This window comes from Heliangelus exortis, chromosome 18 (genome assembly GCF_036169615.1).
Source record: "Heliangelus exortis chromosome 18, bHelExo1.hap1, whole genome shotgun sequence".
Classification (NCBI taxonomy): domain Eukaryota; kingdom Metazoa; phylum Chordata; class Aves; order Apodiformes; family Trochilidae; genus Heliangelus; species Heliangelus exortis.
Window position 1 is genome coordinate 15193740 of NC_092439.1, and position 17202 is coordinate 15210941.

The following is a 17202-nucleotide window of genomic DNA, read 5'->3' on the forward strand; positions in this document are numbered from 1 at the left end:
AGCTACATCTTTACTCAGAATGCAGATGAAGAAGATGCAGTTGCTTTGGCTGCAAAAATGCATCCACTGTCAAAATGTTTGATCTTTTTCCTTCTTTTTCCATCCAGCATACAACTGCCCAGCAAGCATGGTATACAAGCCATGTGGACCCATTAATCCTGCTACCTGTGAGCCAAGGTACGGAAATACAAATAAAACCCACCCCAGAACAACTGCTTATATTTTTCTGTTTTTTCTTTTTTCTATTTTTCTATTTTCTGTACTTTTCTTTTTTTTCTTTTTTTCTATTTGTTCTGTTTTCTATATTCTTCCTATTTTTACCTTCCTGCTTTCCTTAGAAAAGTTACCTCTCGTGAGCTTGATAAACTGATTCAAGATTCATTAATGATCAGCTCTATGAATATGCACTTCCTGTTGCACTTGAGAAAATGCAGATTCTTTTATCTCCCTGCTATCTGATCTGCTGATCTCCTACACCTGCTACTCTTGCCAATTCACTGCAAAAATGTTGGACTCAAACGTGCAAATTCCTCCCCCTCCAGCACTGTTGAGCTCCCTCCCTATGGAGTGACTGAAGGATGTTTCTGCCAGGAAGGAAAGACCCTCCTGAGCAGAGACAGCAACATCTGTGTCTCTGAATGCTGTAAGTAACCTGTAGCTGTGTTTGGAAATAAATATCAGGGGTTGATCCATCCTCCAAATCCCCCTCTTGAAGCTCCTTGAGCCTCCCCCAGTAAAAACTGAATAAGAACCTTTTTTCCATCTTCTTTCCTTACCAAGATGGTAGAATTCTGCATTTCAGATGAATAAATCTTGACAGTATTTCTATTTGAAAATGCCCAGATTTCCTTCTTTATGTCTTAGAGGTATAAATCTTTTTTTTTTTTTTTTTTTTTCCAGCTTGCAGGGAACCAAATGGAGTGTCCAGAGAGGTGAGTTTCACAATTAATGTGGGTTGCCAAGCACAGAAAAGGAATCAAGAGGATATTTAGTGTTTCACAAAAACAAAGCTTTTGCTTATGTTGGGGAAGACTTTTTTTTTTTTTTTTCCCCAGATTTCATTCCCTTTAGTCTTAAAAACATTATGTGGGAAAGTCAAGAAACCACATTACTCTTAAGAAAATTAACAGCAAGTGATGGGATACTCTTTCACAAAGCATCTCCTCACACCCTGGGGGAAAAAAAAAAAAAAAAAAAAAAAAAAGAAAAAAAGAGATGGATGGTAGTAGTGGAACTTTGAAGTGTGTGCTGCTTGTGTTTCCACACATTTGGCTTGCAAAAGTTACGAGAAAATGAAGGGGCAGATGCATAACAAATTTATCAACATTGACAATGTTGATAATCTGCATTCTTAGCTCCTCAGCAACTGAGTAACCCAAATGGGAGTTTCTTATTCAAAGGTGCATTCAAAGCTCAATCATTTCTCCATTTTGCCTCTGGAATTCCTCTGTAATTACTTCTATATTCTAAAAAGATGAGAAATATGAAAAGGCTGATCTAATCAGATATCACTGTATCCAGGAATAACTCAACTAGAAACAAATGGAAGTATTTTGGTTAGAATTTATTATTTTTCTCTCTTTTTTTTTTTCTTTTTTTTTTTTTTCTATACAGCCAGGAGAAAAATGGACAACAAATTGCCAGGAATGTGTCTGTGACAAAACTACTCTTCAAGTGCAGTGTACACCACACAAATGTTCTCTGACCCAGGAAGTTTTCTGTGAGGAACCAGGCTACATGCCTGTTCAGATCCAGACACCAGAAGATCCCTGCTGTACCAGGACTCAGTGCTGTGAGTACAGCCTTACTTCTTTATCATACAGAATGTAATAATAATTCAGGGGAACTACAGCAATATTTTTAAATTTTAATTATTTTTTTATGTTTAATACCTTTTATATTTTTTAATACTTTTTAATAATTTGCATTAGTGTCATAATTCTTTTCTCTCTCATCCCACTTCGTTAAAACCTTCATGAAGAACATTGACCAGATGCCTGAGGAGAACAAAAAGATTTTACATAGCTATTGGAAATCTTCTATAATTTAACATTCAAAACCTTTAATGCTGCCACCACCTGAAACAGTATCTGAAACTTAACCAAAGCATTTTCTCTTTCAAAGCCCAGAAAAAAAAATCTTTAAAAAAATAGTGTCTTGAACATTTAAACATTGCTTAAGAACTTTTTCTAACCTCTAGTCATCAGATTTCCCAATGGGTACAAACTTCTCTTTGGGAGTAACTCTTCCCAGCAACTCCCACTCTGTTCTTCTCAAAAAATGTGTTCTTCTTTTTAAATGCTTATGGAAATGCCCATTCACTTTCAAACCAGACGGACAAATATACTGAATTAATCATTAAATAGTGTGACTGAACACCACCAGATTGGCCCCGTGGGAAAACTTCTGAAGTTCCTGCAAAACGAGACCACTTTCATTTAATATTTCTGAGTTCATTATTTTTTATATTCTCTGCCATTTCACAGATTGCAACACCACCCTCTGCCTCGAGGTCACTCCCCAGTGTCTGGAGGGCCAGGAAATATTAACAATAATGCAGCCTGGGAAATGCTGCCCCAGCTTTGCCTGCAGTAAGTACCCTGCATTTTCCTCATCTATTATTCCCACTTATATTTATCTAGGTTTAAAAATACAAAAACCTTAAAACAGAAGGATGCTCACCAGCTGTGTTATCACACTGGACCAACCAAGCAGCACTTGATTTCCCACACTTCTGCTTTTTAAAGCTTTCACCTCTATGACACCATTTTTCTTCCCTTCCTCAGGGCCTGGCTGTGTTGTCAATCAAACTTACTATGCAGTGAGTACACATTTTTGTATTTCTATAAAAATACCTTCACGTGGGCTCCTAGTGCAAAGGGTTTGAGACTCCCAACATGGAGGAGATTTTGCAGAAAAGCTGAGATGAAACACTGTTAATTATTTAAAGGGGGTCACATAACAACATCCTCAAAAAACAAACAAACAAAAATCCCCAAAAAACCCAAACAAAACAATTTTACACATTTCCCCTTTCTGCAATTAATTCCAAAAACGGTATCACCACCATCAAACAGAAACTCTAACTAAATAAATCAACCACAAGGGTATTTAAGGATAGTTCAGCCCATCCAGAGCTCAGCTTTGTATTATCAGGGATGCACATATAAAATTTGTTTTATTTAAGTAAAAGTAAAATTAAGTAATTGTTTAAGTCATTAAGTAATAATGACTTTTTTTCTGACTCCCCCCAGCCTGGAGCTTCAATCCCCTCAGGGCCCTGTGAAGAATGTTCCTGTTCCCAGTCCTTATACCCAGCCCATGCTGCTGTCAAGTGCCAGCCTGTGACCTGTGACACATCCTGCCCAGGGGTGAGTGACACTTTGCTGCCAGCAATTCCTGTCCCCAGATACCTGCAGGTTAAGGCCAGTGTCCTGATCACTGTCATCTCCTCTCTGTTTCTTCCCAAGCAGGGCTATGAGTACACAAACACCCCTGGGCAGTGCTGTGGGACCTGCAGGGCAGCAGGCTGTGTAATGACCATAGGAGGCAACATCACTCGTGTGCTCCAAGTAATTATTCCTGGTTTGGTTCACTTTTGGTCACTCCTGCTAGGCTTATCCTTCTTTCCTCTCCTTTGTCACTTTGGTTTTTTTCTTCTTCTTTCCCACCCTGCATCTCTTCTGTTAGAAAGCTGCTTATTCAGGCAGGGGTTGTACTTTCTTGCACAGTACCTTGAGCTGTGAAGCTCCAATTTTAGCTAACATACACTGGCTTTCAGAAATCAACATGGAAAAACACAGAGGTGAAAGCCATGGGGTGCCTTCAGCTCTGAAAATAGAGATATTTTGCTGAAAGAAGAATTTTCTCTGTGGGGGCAGTTTTCTGGTCCACAGAGCCAGTGGGAAGTGGGCTGAGAGATTTAGGACAGGACGAGGCAGTGAAGCCGTGGACCTGATTGGACATATCCATAAATTCTGATGGCAAAACCACTGAAACACACATTAATCTTTCCAAAATGGTTCTGCTCACACAAAAATCTTGTCCATAGCCAGACAAAAATACTGCCTCTTCCACTGCTTAATGAAAAGGACTTAGAGCAGTGTGACAACTGGCAAGTAACATCAGCTGAAATGCAAGGAAAGTGCTCCCAGTAATCAACCTACAGTAGGCAGAAATCATCAGACACTGCTGGGGTTTTATTGTTTCATTTTTATGTAAGAAAATTTTTATTCACCTTGATTTTACCAAAACTTTCAGGTTGGAGAATTCTGGAACCAACCTGGTGATAACTGCACAACTTACACGTGTGAGAAACATGGTGAGCACTTTGTCCAAGTGGTCCTGCAGAGCAGCTGCCCCCCCTTTGACGAGGAGGAGTGTGATACAGTGAGTATTCTACCAGTTCCCATGTTTGAGAATCCTCCAGTGCCCAACACCAGTGACAGAAGGATCTTGGTGTCCAAAGAAAACACGTAGCAGAAGCATAACACAGGATGTAACTAACTGACAATTTATCCCCTCTGAATCTGCTCCTCATGAAATTACATTTCAGTAAGGCAAATAAAAATTAAAATGTGTGGGAGATCAATCCTCACTGATAACTGGGCATTAGAGGAAAGACTACAGCATAATGTTTTAGGTTCCTAAAATTGACTTGTGACCTAGAAGCAAGAATCTTATTGAGAATTGGATTCTAACTACTGTGTTATTTAAGATTATAAATTCCTTTTTAGAATTTACTTTCTGAGAGCAAAGGTGAAGGAAAGTAACCTACTTCAGTTCACAGCATCATTCAACTTCATACAGATCAGGGTAGATTAGAAACAGCCCCACACATCAGTTATTTCATTAATTCTGTAATCCTGTCTGGCATAATCCTTCACCCATGCTGACTTTGGTCACTCAAAATATCCCACATGTGCTACAAGCTACTAAAATTATACTATTGAACTCAAATGACAGCAAAGCAGTTCCAGCCCTCCTCAATATCAGCTTTCAAAGAACTCTTACTGATATTGAAGTAGTTAAGTGCCCTTAATATTGAGTCTTGCTTGAAATTAGTTTCCATGTCAATATAAAATATATATATAAATATGGTGCCAGAGAAACTCTGGAAGCTGTGAAAGTCTCTGTTTTAGTATGCAAATATGAAACCTGAGCTGTCTTTTTCTGTTTTCCTGCTGAAGGATGACATCAGGATTTCTGATGATGGCTGCTGTAGAGAGTGCCAAAAAATAAAGGGTAAGTACTGATAATTTTGATGAGATTAAGCACTGGCAATGTGTGCCTTATCAGGTTTATTAGTACATCTTGCATGGTAGATGCACAGACAGAAGGAGTGGACAGACCAAGTTTGGGACCCCTGCATCACACTGGGGTGAGAAAGGAAAGAGGTGGAAAAAGAAAGGAACAGAATTTTTCCAAGCCTGTGCTTTAGGTCCTTGGAAGCAATGGATCTAGTGAGCTTTCCCATCTCCTGGTTTTCAATGTTTGCCTTTCTGTGGGAGGAGGAAGACAAAAACTGCTCCCCAACTTTGACAGATTTATTCTCTTTAATGAGGAAAGTGAACCCAGTCCTGGGAGGCAGCTGAGCACAGAGCTCCTGTTTATTTCTGCATCCTGCAGCAAAGCTGCACAAACAAAACTGATTTTTTTCACTTATTGATAAGATAGGCAGCAAAAGTCATCATTTGGCCCACAGCAATTAAAAGAGAAATGCACTGGGACCTCATGTCCTATTTCAGCTCCAGCTGTCTCAGTTTTCTAGTACAACCTGTAACACACAGGTCTCTATTTAGATGCAGATATATTTTAACCTATTTCCCCTTGGTTTGTGACAACATCAGGTTGCAGGAAGCACAACACTACTACTGTCATCAAATACCAGGGATGTGTGTCTCCTGCCCCTGTTGAGATGCCATACTGTGAAGGCAGCTGTGATGCTTTTTCACGGTAAGTGATTAAAAAAAAAATTGTGATCTCTTGTTTTCTACTCTACACTACTTGCATACCACAAATTGCATGTCCAATATTCCCTCAGTCATCAGCTGTTTCCTTTTTGTGTGAGTTAGAATTTTTAATAGCCATGATGCTGAATTACCTCAAGTCTCACCATGCTAGAGCATTGTCCTCTGTTCAGTGTCCCAGGGAACAGCCTTGAGTTTTGATTTTGCTCAGATTAAAAGTGAGCTTATTTGTTTCTCACTGTTCTCACATTTTGCACTGGCTTAATGTGTGATATGGATTAATTAATTTACTTTTTTGTGCCTTAATGAAGAGCTAGACCCATGGTAATATTGAACAATAGCCTCGTGTGCAAGCAGGCAACTTCTGGTTATGTTTAACCACGGGTGGGAGGGGCAGTGGCATTTCTGTTTCTGAGTTTTTTCTCTTCTGTTCATTTTGCACTCAGATATTCCTCAGAGGCAAACACAATGGAACATAAGTGCTCCTGTTGTCAGGAAACCAAGACTAGCCAAAGGAATGTGACTCTGACCTGCAGTGATGGGACCAACCTTGAGCACTCCTACACCTACGTGGAGAGATGCAGCTGTGTGGGTGCTGAGTGCGTTGGCCAAGTCAGCAGCCAGCAGGAAACAGACCAGAAAAAGACCTCTCAGGAAGAACTGAATGTCTAAAATTAGGAATAGACAGAAGTCAAACGAGATTTAAACATAAGACTAAAGTAAAACAAAAGAAAAAAACCTAAAAAAAAAACATACACAAGCATCAAAAGCAGCTAAAATTTGGGATGAGCAGATGATGTTTTCTCCACAAACCCACAATCTGTATGTCTGTATTATTGCAGTTTTCCTTACCAATGTATATCCCTTGTTTTTTGTGTCTTTGCTGTTAATCCGTGAGAGGCACTGCAGAATGTTTTCTGCTACTTTGTTTGTAGTCTAAAAAGTGAGGGATCATAAGACTCTGGATTTCCACACACACAGCATGGGAACAGGAGCCTCCTCGGGACCCCAGCAAAATGGGCACCTGGCAGTATCTGGAATTTCCACTGGTGCAGCCAAACCTTCTTGGTAACATCTCAGCTCAAAAGCTGAACTCCAACAAACAAGCCAGACCCAAGGAAAACTGTACCTCTCCATCTCTTTATTTTTATGTTTGAATTAAGGAATTAGACTGCAGAAAGCCATACCTTCTGAAACATAGCAACTTCAACATTGTCACAGTTTATGATGGGCATGTTTTCCTACATATTCTGGTGAGAAAAAGGAAGAAATCCTATCATGAGAAGCTGCTGCATGCTACCCTTTGTTTACATAACACCATCAGCATAGTAACTGTCTGAAAATATAGATATTTGGGGGGGTTGTGGTTAACTGTTTACAGAAAAAAATACATATTTTTTTTTTTTGCCAATAGGGTATATGAAGGATTTTTTTAAAAACAAAAGTTAATAATAATAATAATAATAATAATAATAATAATAATATGTACATTCTTTTCTATGAAGTTTTAAAAAGTTGAACCATTACTATTTATTTTGTTTTTGGAAGACTGATTTGTTGGGTCATTTCTGTTAGAATTAATGTCACTTCTTAGTCTTAGTGAAGCTATCTGGGCGTGGTAGGTTTCCTTTGTTTTAGGATACTATTTTATTTTTGTTCCTTATGAAAACGAATAATGGTGATTAATAAATTTTAAGCATTTTACAATGTGTCTCCTTTGGCTTTTCTCTGCAGCTGTCACACGGGAGCTGGTGAGTCTGTAAAACTCTGTAACTTGTTTCCCATCCTATTACACCTATTTCTCAATAGTTCCAAGTCAAAAGTCTGTCTGGACTGTGGGATGTGATCCCTATGGAACTCTGATGCTGCTGTGAATGAAAGGCACCAGAAGCAGAGCACAGCAGGGCTCACACCACGTTATTTGTGTTGGATGCTCTCAAGCTCCCAGTCAGCAAACACATCCTGGAGTCTCTGCCCATTCTGTAGCCCTGAAACCTCTTTATCTGCCAGGAGCTACCCAAGGAACTCCACACCAGTCTCAGATTTTAGACCCACTGCAACAAACATAAATCCCAAAGCTGAAACTGCTCTGCTGTAAATCTCCAAGTTTTGACAGCTTGCTGTGCAGCTGCAGTTACTCTGTACTTGGAATCAGCCATCACAGACCTGACTGTGGATGGTGTCACCCCAAACAAGATCTTTTACACCATTTAGAGCTCCTCTAGGATCAGTAGGACCAACAAAGGTAAATGAGAGGTGCTGACCTTTCTCCTAGCCTCAGGTAGAGGGAACAATGGGTAAGAGCACAGGCTCCCTGCAGCTCAGGCTTCTTACCTGCTTTTCTTTTGTAAAACTCAAACAACCCAAACACTCTCCCACTCAGAGGTGAGCACTGATTCTCCCTGGGGATCACCAGTAACATCATGCTTCCTGCTGGCAAAAAATTCCTGCCTCTAAGCAGATACCTGTTCATTAATTCTCTGTCTTTTCCCAGGCTCTTGCTTCCCAGAGAGGCTCCAGGAGACTGCTCCCAGTGCAGCATCACTACTGAATCAATGACTGGCTCAGCAGTGACAGATTTTCCTGACTTCCCAGGCAAAATGGAAAATTATTCTTCTCCCATTCATTCTTCAGAATCATAGAATCATGGAATCATAGAATTGGCTGGGTTGGAAGGGACCTCAGAGCTCACCAAGTCCAACCCTTGCTCCACTCCCCCCGTGGTTCCCAGCCCATGGCACTGAGTGCCACATCCAGGCTCTTTTGAAATATCTCCAGGGATGGAGAATCCACCCCTTCCCTGGGCAGCCCATTCCAATGGCTGAGCACCCTCTCCGTAAAGAAATTCTTTCTCATGTCCAACCTAAACCTCCCCTGGCACAACTTGAGACCTCTTGTGCCCTCTTGTCTTGCTGAGAGTTGCCTGGGAGCAGAGCCCGACCCCCCCTGGCTCCAACCTCCTTTCAGGGAGTTGTAGAGAGTGATGAGGTCTCCCCTGAGCCTCCTCTTCTCCAGCCTCAACACCCCCAGCTCCCTCAGCCCTTCCTCACAGGACTTGTGCTGGATCCCTTCCCAGCCTCCTTGCTCTTCTCTGGACCTGCTCCAGCACCTCAATCTCCTTCCTGAGCTGAGGGGCCCAGAACTGGACACAGGACTCAAGCTGTGGCCTCCCCAGGGCTGAGCACAGGGGCAGAATCACCTCCTTGGACAAAGAGACCACCTCTATAGTATAAAATCAACCAGTATGCACTGTTTGGGCCCACAGTGAGTCCTAAATTCAGTCCCTGGGATAAAGGATTCCCTGCATGCTGCTCCAAGATCATTGGTTGGTTTTCCAATGCCTGTACCCCAGCATCCCTGCACCAATCCTCTTCCCTGGAAAACTCTGTGCATATGGAGTCTGTGCCACCAACCACAATGCACAAATCAAAGAAAAAGGAAAAATTAGGATGCCAGGAAGAAGGAAACGAGAGGCACATGGGAAGAGTGAGAGGCAACAATGACAGGGACAGCAAAGGGCAGGATTAACCCAGAGCTGATGGCATAAGGAGAAAAAAGCAGGAGAAGCAAAGGAGTGGATTTACTTTGATCCTGGCTTGGGGAAACAAGGAGGCAATGAAATAAAGAAGGGAAATAAAAGCTAAGGCCCTTTATAAGGTGGATGAGGCCCTTTATAAGGACAGGCACAGCCTCTCCTCTGACTTCTCTGATTCTGTAATTAAGTGTAAAAAAGCCACAGGCTTGGTAGCCCTTTGTCACAAGTCAGAACATCGTGCAGGTCAGACTGAACCTTTCTAACGTACAGAAACAAAATGCATTTTACACCAAATCGAACACCAGAGGGCTCTGTGCTCCCACTTTACAAACCCGCATGAAAATCTTTTCTTTAAAAGGATTTTTTTCAAGGCCCTTTGAACCGAGCCATACAGTAACTATTGCCTTACTTCTGAATCATTAAGAGAAACTTTGCTCTCAATTTAATCTATAGGCAGCAGTTCCACACAATGAACCAAGATTTGTTCATACATAATTTTACTTTTTATATTTTTTCTTTGGAACACAAACAAACCACAGCAGAGAAATCATTCCCTTAGCACAGGGACATTGCATGCAGCCATACAACAAACATTCCCAGGTTTCAGGTCTGATTTCAGTGCAGGCTGCCAGCAATCCTTCCCAGGGCATTTGGACATTTGCTCCCCACTCAGGATTTCCAGTGGGTAATCCCAATTACTGCATGGCCACGTTTGGGCTTTCTCCTCTTTTCCACACAGCATTTAAAACTCTCAACTGTCCAGTAAAAATCACTAATAATCACTTTTTAACTCTGCTTTGTAACTATCTGTAACACAGAAAAGAAAACCAGAAATTATGTAAATTATGTTTGTTCAGATTTAGGGCCTAGGAGTCCACTTCAACTCATTTATTTGGCTCTCAGAGCACCATAGGCAGCTTTTAAGCCCCATCACATTCTGAAAACAGCTATGGAAAAACTTAAGAGTTGTTCATGGCACAACCCAGGAGGAAGGTTGATAAAAGACAACTCAAGAATGAAAACCATACTTGATATTAGCAAAACCCAACTCTAAGGAGAGAGGTTTCTTCCCCTTCAATAGGTTTTGTTCTGCTGTTGCAAAAAAGAGCAGCTCTGTTGCAGTCAGCCAAATTAAACCAGAGTTTTATAACAGAACAGAAGATATATATTTGAACATCATTAATGTAATAATAAAACAATTATAAGTGCACAGGGAGCTCCCCATGAGCCAGCAGTGTGCTCATGAGCTCAGAAGCCAACCCTGTCCTAGGATGCATCAAGAGGAGTGTGGCCAGCAGATCAGGAGAGGTTCTCCTCCCCCTCTGCTCTGTTCCTCTGAGACCCCCACCTTGAATCCTGCATTCAGGTCTGGTGTTCCCACCAGGAGAAGGGCAGGGATCTGTTGGAACCAGTCCAGAGGAGGCCACAAAGAGAATCCATAACAGAACTATCCTGTTCACATTGGTTGGTGGTTGCCCTGTGTTCTGGAGAAGGAGATTATTCCACCTGATGGAGTTCTACCACTGTTAATGATTTTGTGATTTATGACCTCCTTCTAATGGACATTCAGGTATCTTCTATTTTACAGGAAATGAATGCTATAATTGCACTAAATTTCTGTTGGCTTAAGATAATGCAAAACAATCCTGAATCATATACCTCGTGGCAAGGTACAGATGCAGAGCATTCATAACAGAGAATTTGTAATGGTACATGGCTTTGTACATAAATAAAGAGCAGCCCCTTACCATGTTAGCTTATAATTGATTTATTTGACATGTTCTTAAATTCTTTCCTGAAGAATTCCTGCATGTCACTGTGAGAGACAGCCTGGGCTTGAGGGAAAAAGAGGAAAGCCCCCAAAAAGGGTTATGAACTTCAGTCAGCTCCCAGACCACACTGATTCCCATGAGCAAGAACTCATCCAGGGAAGCCCTTCCACTGACCAAGGCTGCAGTTACATCTTGGAAAAAAAACCAACACAATCACTGCTGCATCACACCTGGGAAATGGGACTTCTGTGAGGTCATCCCAAAAGTCAGGTAGCAGAGAAGGAAATAGAAAGCACACCTTGTGGGGATACTTGAATTTATAGATTGCCCTTGGATGTTAAATGCAGAGATTTGGTTGTGAAAAAAATTTAGGCCAAACCTTGGTTTATACCACAAGTTCTCCCGTGGAAAAAGTGCACTTACAACATTTATTTCACTCCTCAGCCACTCGTTTGGCACCAGGAAGACTTCAGCTGATGAAAAGAGCACAGGATCTGCTCCAATCTGCCCCTTCCCAGCTCTCCAGGCTCAGAGGACACCCCAGGGAGAGGGGGAAGGGATGAAATCTGCTCAGCACCTGCAAACCTCACACAACTCTTTAACTCTTCTGCCTTGGGATCAAAGATTTTCACACTCCCCAAGCAGAAATTTACACAAAAACTATGATCCTAAGCCAGGAGACCACCAAAGGAAGCCTGCACTCCAAAGAACAGGGAGAACTTATTGTAGGATCTTGATTGCCCTCCCAGGAAAATACAAATATACACCACAACTCACTCTGAGATTTCCAGGAAAACATGGGAATGGCTCAGAGACTCTTTCTAACAGTGCATCTGTCCCAGCTGAAAAAAATTACTGAACCCTCTTTGGAGTTTTTTGCCAGGCCCATTTGTGTGGGATTTTGGGGCCATATTGAGCAACAGTGGGAGAGTGGCTGAGGGGTCAAATAATTGAGGTTTTTGGTAAAACACAAACCTGTAGCCCAATTGCTGGTGGTGCTGTGGGTAGGGTTCCATGGGAGGGGTAGGGCCAGCCAAAGTTCTCAGTGGTCACTCTTTGCATTTGAGATGCAGGTCCAGATATTTTGAATTTTGGAGGTGAAATTATCCAGAAGAATGTTGTAACTTGGGTTTGGTGTAATCATGTATTTTTTTAATTCTAGGGACTTTTTAAATCTTTAAGTCTTTCCAAGTACTATGTGACAGTGCATCATAGCTCCTTGGCCACAACAACCCCATGCAGTGCTACAGGCTGGGGACAGAGTGGCTGGAGAGCAGCCAGGCAGAAAGGGAGCTGGGAGTCTGGATTGCCAGGAAGCTGAAGAGGAGGCAGCAGTGTGCCCAGGTGGCCAAGAAGGCCAATGGCATCCTGGGCTGGCTCAGGAACAGCGTGGCCAGCAGGTCCAGGGAAGGGATTCTGCCCCTGTGCTCAGCCCTGGGGAGGCCACAGCTTGAGTCCTGTGTCCAGTTCTGGGCCCCTCAGCTCAGGAAGGAGATTGAGGTGCTGGAGCAGGTCCAGAGAAGAGCAAGGAGGCTGGGAAGGGATCCAGCACAAGTCCTGTGAGGAAGGGCTGAGGGAGCTGGGGGTGTTGAGGCTGGAGAAGAGGAGGCTCAGGGGAGACCTCATCACTCTCTCCAACTCCCTGAAAGGAGGTTGGAGCCAGGGGGGGGTTGGGCTCTGCTCCCAGGCAACTCTCAGCAAGACAAGAGGGCACAAGAGGTCTCAAGTTGTGCCAGGGGAGGTTTAGGTTGGACATGAGAAAGAATTTCTTTACGGAGAGGGTGCTCAGCCATTGGAATGGGCTGCCCAGGGAAGGGGTGGATTCTCCATCCCTGGAGATATTTCAAAAGAGCCTGGATGTGGCACTCAGTGCCATGGGCTGGGAACCACGGGGGGAGTGGATCAAGGGTTGGACTTGAGCTCTGAGGTCCCTTCCAACCCATCTGATTCTACGATTCTATGATGTCCTCAGGACACCTCCCATCCATGCTGGGCCTAAGTAAAAGTGAGGAACATCAGTGAAATTGCCCTCTGGGGCTGAAGATCTGCATTCTCCCCACTGTCTCTGCCATCTACTGCTCTTAAAACTGAAGCAAAAGCTGGGAGGCCTGGGAGCAGCACACCAGCTTCCCAGGCAAGATATCCACTCTCTGCCCACACAGCTCTATCATGACTGCTTCAAAACCCATGTCTTATGTCACAGCTCCTCAGTTTTATTTCTTCAAAGCAGTAGCATGTTAATCTTCCAGTAAGCTGGCTCAGGAATAGCCACATATTGTGCATCTGACACTTATCTAAAGCCTACCTAAAGCTCTTACAAACATTAATTAATGTAAGTTTCAAGGGGGAAAAAAACCCCAAAACAACAAAGTCAGATGTGTGTGTGTGTGTATATATATATATAAAATGAGAATGCAACAATATGAACACAGGAAAATTCTAGGCAGTTCAAGAAATAAAATTTTTCCAACACTCAAGCTATAAGGAACATGAAAAAATGTTTCATTTAGTGTTAGACATCAAAGGTAAATATCAGCACACATAAAAGGTGTTTTTTTATAGAACTGAGAGGAGACTCCAGAGACAATACAAGAGTCTTCTTTTTCCTTCCTTCCCTTCTGTTTTCTTCAGACACACTGCTGGCAGTCTGCATACCTGACGCTTGCTGACCCCACATTTTCTGGTCCTGAAGCAGGCCTTTGCTGGCTGGTGCTGCCAGGAGGTTTGTGCTTCCCTGGGGATGCAGAGGCAGTCAGGATGCTGGGCTGGCTCAGCAGAGCAACTTCCTTACCCAGAGGCTGGGACAAAACTTCTCCATGAGCCCTGGACTGGCATTGCTGCGTCCACTGCCCATCCTCCTCTTGGCTGGGTGTTTTCAGGCATCTTACCCTCTGGTTCCTCATTTTCCAGGGTCTTGCTGCAACACCTGCTAGAGATGCAGGTGAAGGACACTTTGGAGGGGATGGAATTAGCCAGTGGTTCAGGTTTGAGGACACTGCACCTTTCTGAGCCTGTGATGAACCTGAAACAGGGGCAAATGCAGTGATTTACCTTTTTGTCTTACTGTTAAATGAGCAACTCAGTGAGCAAAAGGTTTTGGGGAGCACAGTGCTGAGGGGGCAGATGTGTCCCAGGGCACAGTGCAATGCTGGACTTGTTGGATTGCTTCCTTCCATAAATCAGGGCTTTGGGTTATTTGGTGACCTCCCTGGCAGTACTGCCAAGCACCAGAAGTGCTGCCAAGGTGTGCACAGCCCCAGGGACAGAGCAGCTCACCCACCCTCCTACCTGCATCATTCCCAGCCAGGGTCTGCACAGCTTTGTTTTAAAGACCTGAGAACCTCACACAGCAATCTGAGACTGAAGGCACAGAAATAATCACAGATGAGTGGACCCACTTTTTTTTTTTAATTAGAAGCTCAGAGGCAGATGTGTAAGAATAAAATCATGCAGTTAGCCTTAAAATTATGGGAAATGCCTGAGTGCTAGGTAAAATATTGCACTACATGAAGGGTTACTATCTGGCTGTTCATATTTTAGCTCATGAAATAGTCAGGTGTAACATGCAAAGAAAAATCTTGTTGTTGCCTCATGGATATAACATGAATGCATAAAACCACTCTGTATATAGAAGGAATCTGATTGCTCTTGTCTATTAGAAGACCCAAATGTATCCAAGTACCTGCTGTAAAAGGTCCAGGGCAGGAACACAATATAAAGAACATGCCACCCAAATTCAGGCCCAGGAAGTCCAGTTTTATGGTTCCTCACTGACAGGGATGTATTTTACTGCTTAGTTAAACACATAAATCTGATAAAAAGATTTTAATGAACAGTTTCCATAATACTACATGATTTTAAAATGTCCAAATTTCATAGGATTTAGTTTTAAATAAAGACACTCTGAAAGACTTGTATGCCTGACTCAAGAGCCTGAAACAACACTCAACAACTTCCCAAGAATACAGATTATATGGATTTGGTGCCTGCACACTCTTTTATGTCAGAGTAATTCTGGTAATTCTGCTCAGATGACTTATTCTTTCCCAGTCAGAAGGACTGTGTCTAGCACCAAGTTCTGTGAGAATATCACACAGGGTAGGACACACTTCTGAAGTGCTGAGGCATTTAAATACCACTCCAAATCCTGACACAGTCTCAAGTCACAGAGGTCAAGTGTATTTTTAACTCCCTTGCTGAATAAAGTCTATCAGTTGTCGATTTTTTTTTAGTCAGGTATTTGTTCTACAAAACGCACACACCCAGTAGTGACACAAAGGGTTCTATTTGTGATTATCTGGATCTTGGTTCTTATTGCCAGGTGCTTGTGATCTTGGATCCAGGTCATCTCACCCCCACATTTAGGTATCTTTAGATTTCAAACCACTCGATGGACTTGGAAACCAATTTGTGGTTTTGGTTACAAAATGGGCAGATCTGTGCCCAACCATTCACCTTTATAGTCCTACAGGGCATGACACTGCTATGCCATGAGATGTTTGGGACATTCTCTACTCAATATAAAACCATGATGAAATAATACTAAATCATTTCCAATCTAAAGCAATCATTAAATCTACAAAATATTAGACTAAATCTAAATAGAGCATGAGATCATAATTGAAGACTTCTGTGGTCACTGGCCAATAGGCTATTCCTTTGGATTTGTCCAAAAAAGTTTTTGTTCTGATTGAGATAGTGTTTCTATTACTACTACACAGGGGCTTTAAGGATACTTCCGTTTTTTCAAAAATATTTTCCAGCTTTTAATAATCCATTGAACTGAAAATGTGAAAGAACGAACATTTCTTGAAAGAAACGTGAAACAAAACTTCAAATGCTAATACTTTATGAGCAAAAAAAGAAAAAAAGTTATTATTACAAACAGAAACAGAACAAATTGTGCTTTTGTAAGCTTCTCTATTTGATAAGTATTTGGAATGACCATTATTAATGTTTCTAGTCTTAAATATGATCTTCAACAAGTAGTGAAGGCAGAAAATGTGCTTTCATTCATGAAAAGGTAATTCCAGAGAGGTCTTTGGCTCTGTTCCTGTGAAGAAGAGTGTGTTTAAGATTCTTTACTGAATGTATTCATTTGTTGTGTATCTATCCAGAATTTCTAATTAACCTTATTCATTAGCTCACCCATTATTTCCATCAGTGTAAACTGGCCTAAAATACAGCTCAGTTGTAACAACAGTATTTTAGACTCACCTGGCACTGCCAGAAATTAATGACACAAGGTAAAAGACAGAGGTGGATTCTTCCTCCAGACTTGATGCTAAGCTGGTAAAAGATAAGCTTTGATGCTCTTAATTCTAGAGATCCATCCTGAAATGTATCAACTGAAAGTCAACATGGCTGGCCACCATTTCCTGCTTAAAAACTGGACTGGATGACTTGGGGTCTGGGTCTGCAATGATATTTCAGCATTGCTGCTCTAGAGCTGTTGGATTTGGGCAGCTGCTCTCATAAAACACTGCAGTTACTGACATCCCTATCTACTGAGTGGTTGGTAGCACACCAGTATCTGATGTTAATCCTTAATCAGAGGTTCAGGTCCAGTACCTGAGGAAGACTGGGAGAGACAGGAGTGGCCAGAAGACTCAAGAGAAATCCTTTCAATGAGGTTCTTCTCACAGGTCTCTCTCAACTCATCTTCACAGCTGCCAGGCAGGCTGCATTCTTCACTCTCTTCCTCACCAACAAGAGGCACCTTCAGTGCTTGGGCAGCTTTTTCTGGCTGGGATGTTTGCAGGCACCTGGACACCATCAAGTATCATACCTTCAGTTAGCCTCTGAGCTGTGAAAATGGAGCCAGTCAAGTGCAGCTTGGCAAACACCCATACAGTGGATTTACTCACTCACTGATGATTTCCTACTTTCCTGGAGATATGGAAAAACATTCTGAATGCATCAGCCA

The 17202-nt window shown here is 42.2% G+C and overlaps 2 protein-coding genes across 40 annotated transcripts in view; one reads left to right on the plus strand and one right to left on the minus strand.

The window, feature by feature from the left end:
- LOC139804605 (mucin-5AC-like) overlaps nt 1-17202 on the plus strand; it is a 284635-nt gene that overhangs the window by 39328 nt on the left and 228105 nt on the right. For 31 of the 32 annotated variants that reach the window (XM_071761996.1, XM_071762004.1, XM_071761997.1 and 28 more), the window contains 12 exons: nt 108-177; nt 543-643; nt 901-932; nt 1615-1792; nt 2487-2591; nt 2787-2821; nt 3255-3371; nt 3474-3572; nt 4261-4389; nt 5190-5244; nt 5850-5955; nt 6416-7676. In XM_071761996.1, coding sequence (XP_071618097.1) covers nt 108-177; nt 543-643; nt 901-932; nt 1615-1792; nt 2487-2591; nt 2787-2821; nt 3255-3371; nt 3474-3572; nt 4261-4389; nt 5190-5244; nt 5850-5955; nt 6416-6641 — 1253 coding nt within the window. In that variant the 3' untranslated portion in view covers nt 6642-7676. Of the gene's footprint in view, nt 1-107; nt 178-542; nt 644-900; nt 933-1614; nt 1793-2486; nt 2592-2786; nt 2822-3254; nt 3372-3473; nt 3573-4260; nt 4390-5189; nt 5245-5849; nt 5956-6415; nt 7677-17202 lie in introns of those variants that run through there. The other variant, XM_071762020.1, reaches the window with a different exon arrangement.
- LRRC56 (leucine rich repeat containing 56) overlaps nt 13469-17202 on the minus strand; it is a 46407-nt gene continuing 42673 nt past the window's right edge. For 6 of the 8 annotated variants that reach the window (XM_071761779.1, XM_071761775.1, XM_071761780.1 and 3 more), the window contains 2 exons: nt 16848-17041; nt 13469-14298 (listed from right to left, as the gene is read on the minus strand). In XM_071761779.1, the coding sequence (XP_071617880.1) occupies nt 13904-14298; nt 16848-17041 (589 nt within the window). In that variant the 3' untranslated portion in view covers nt 13469-13903. The other 2 variants (XM_071761782.1, XM_071761783.1) reach the window with 2 other exon arrangements.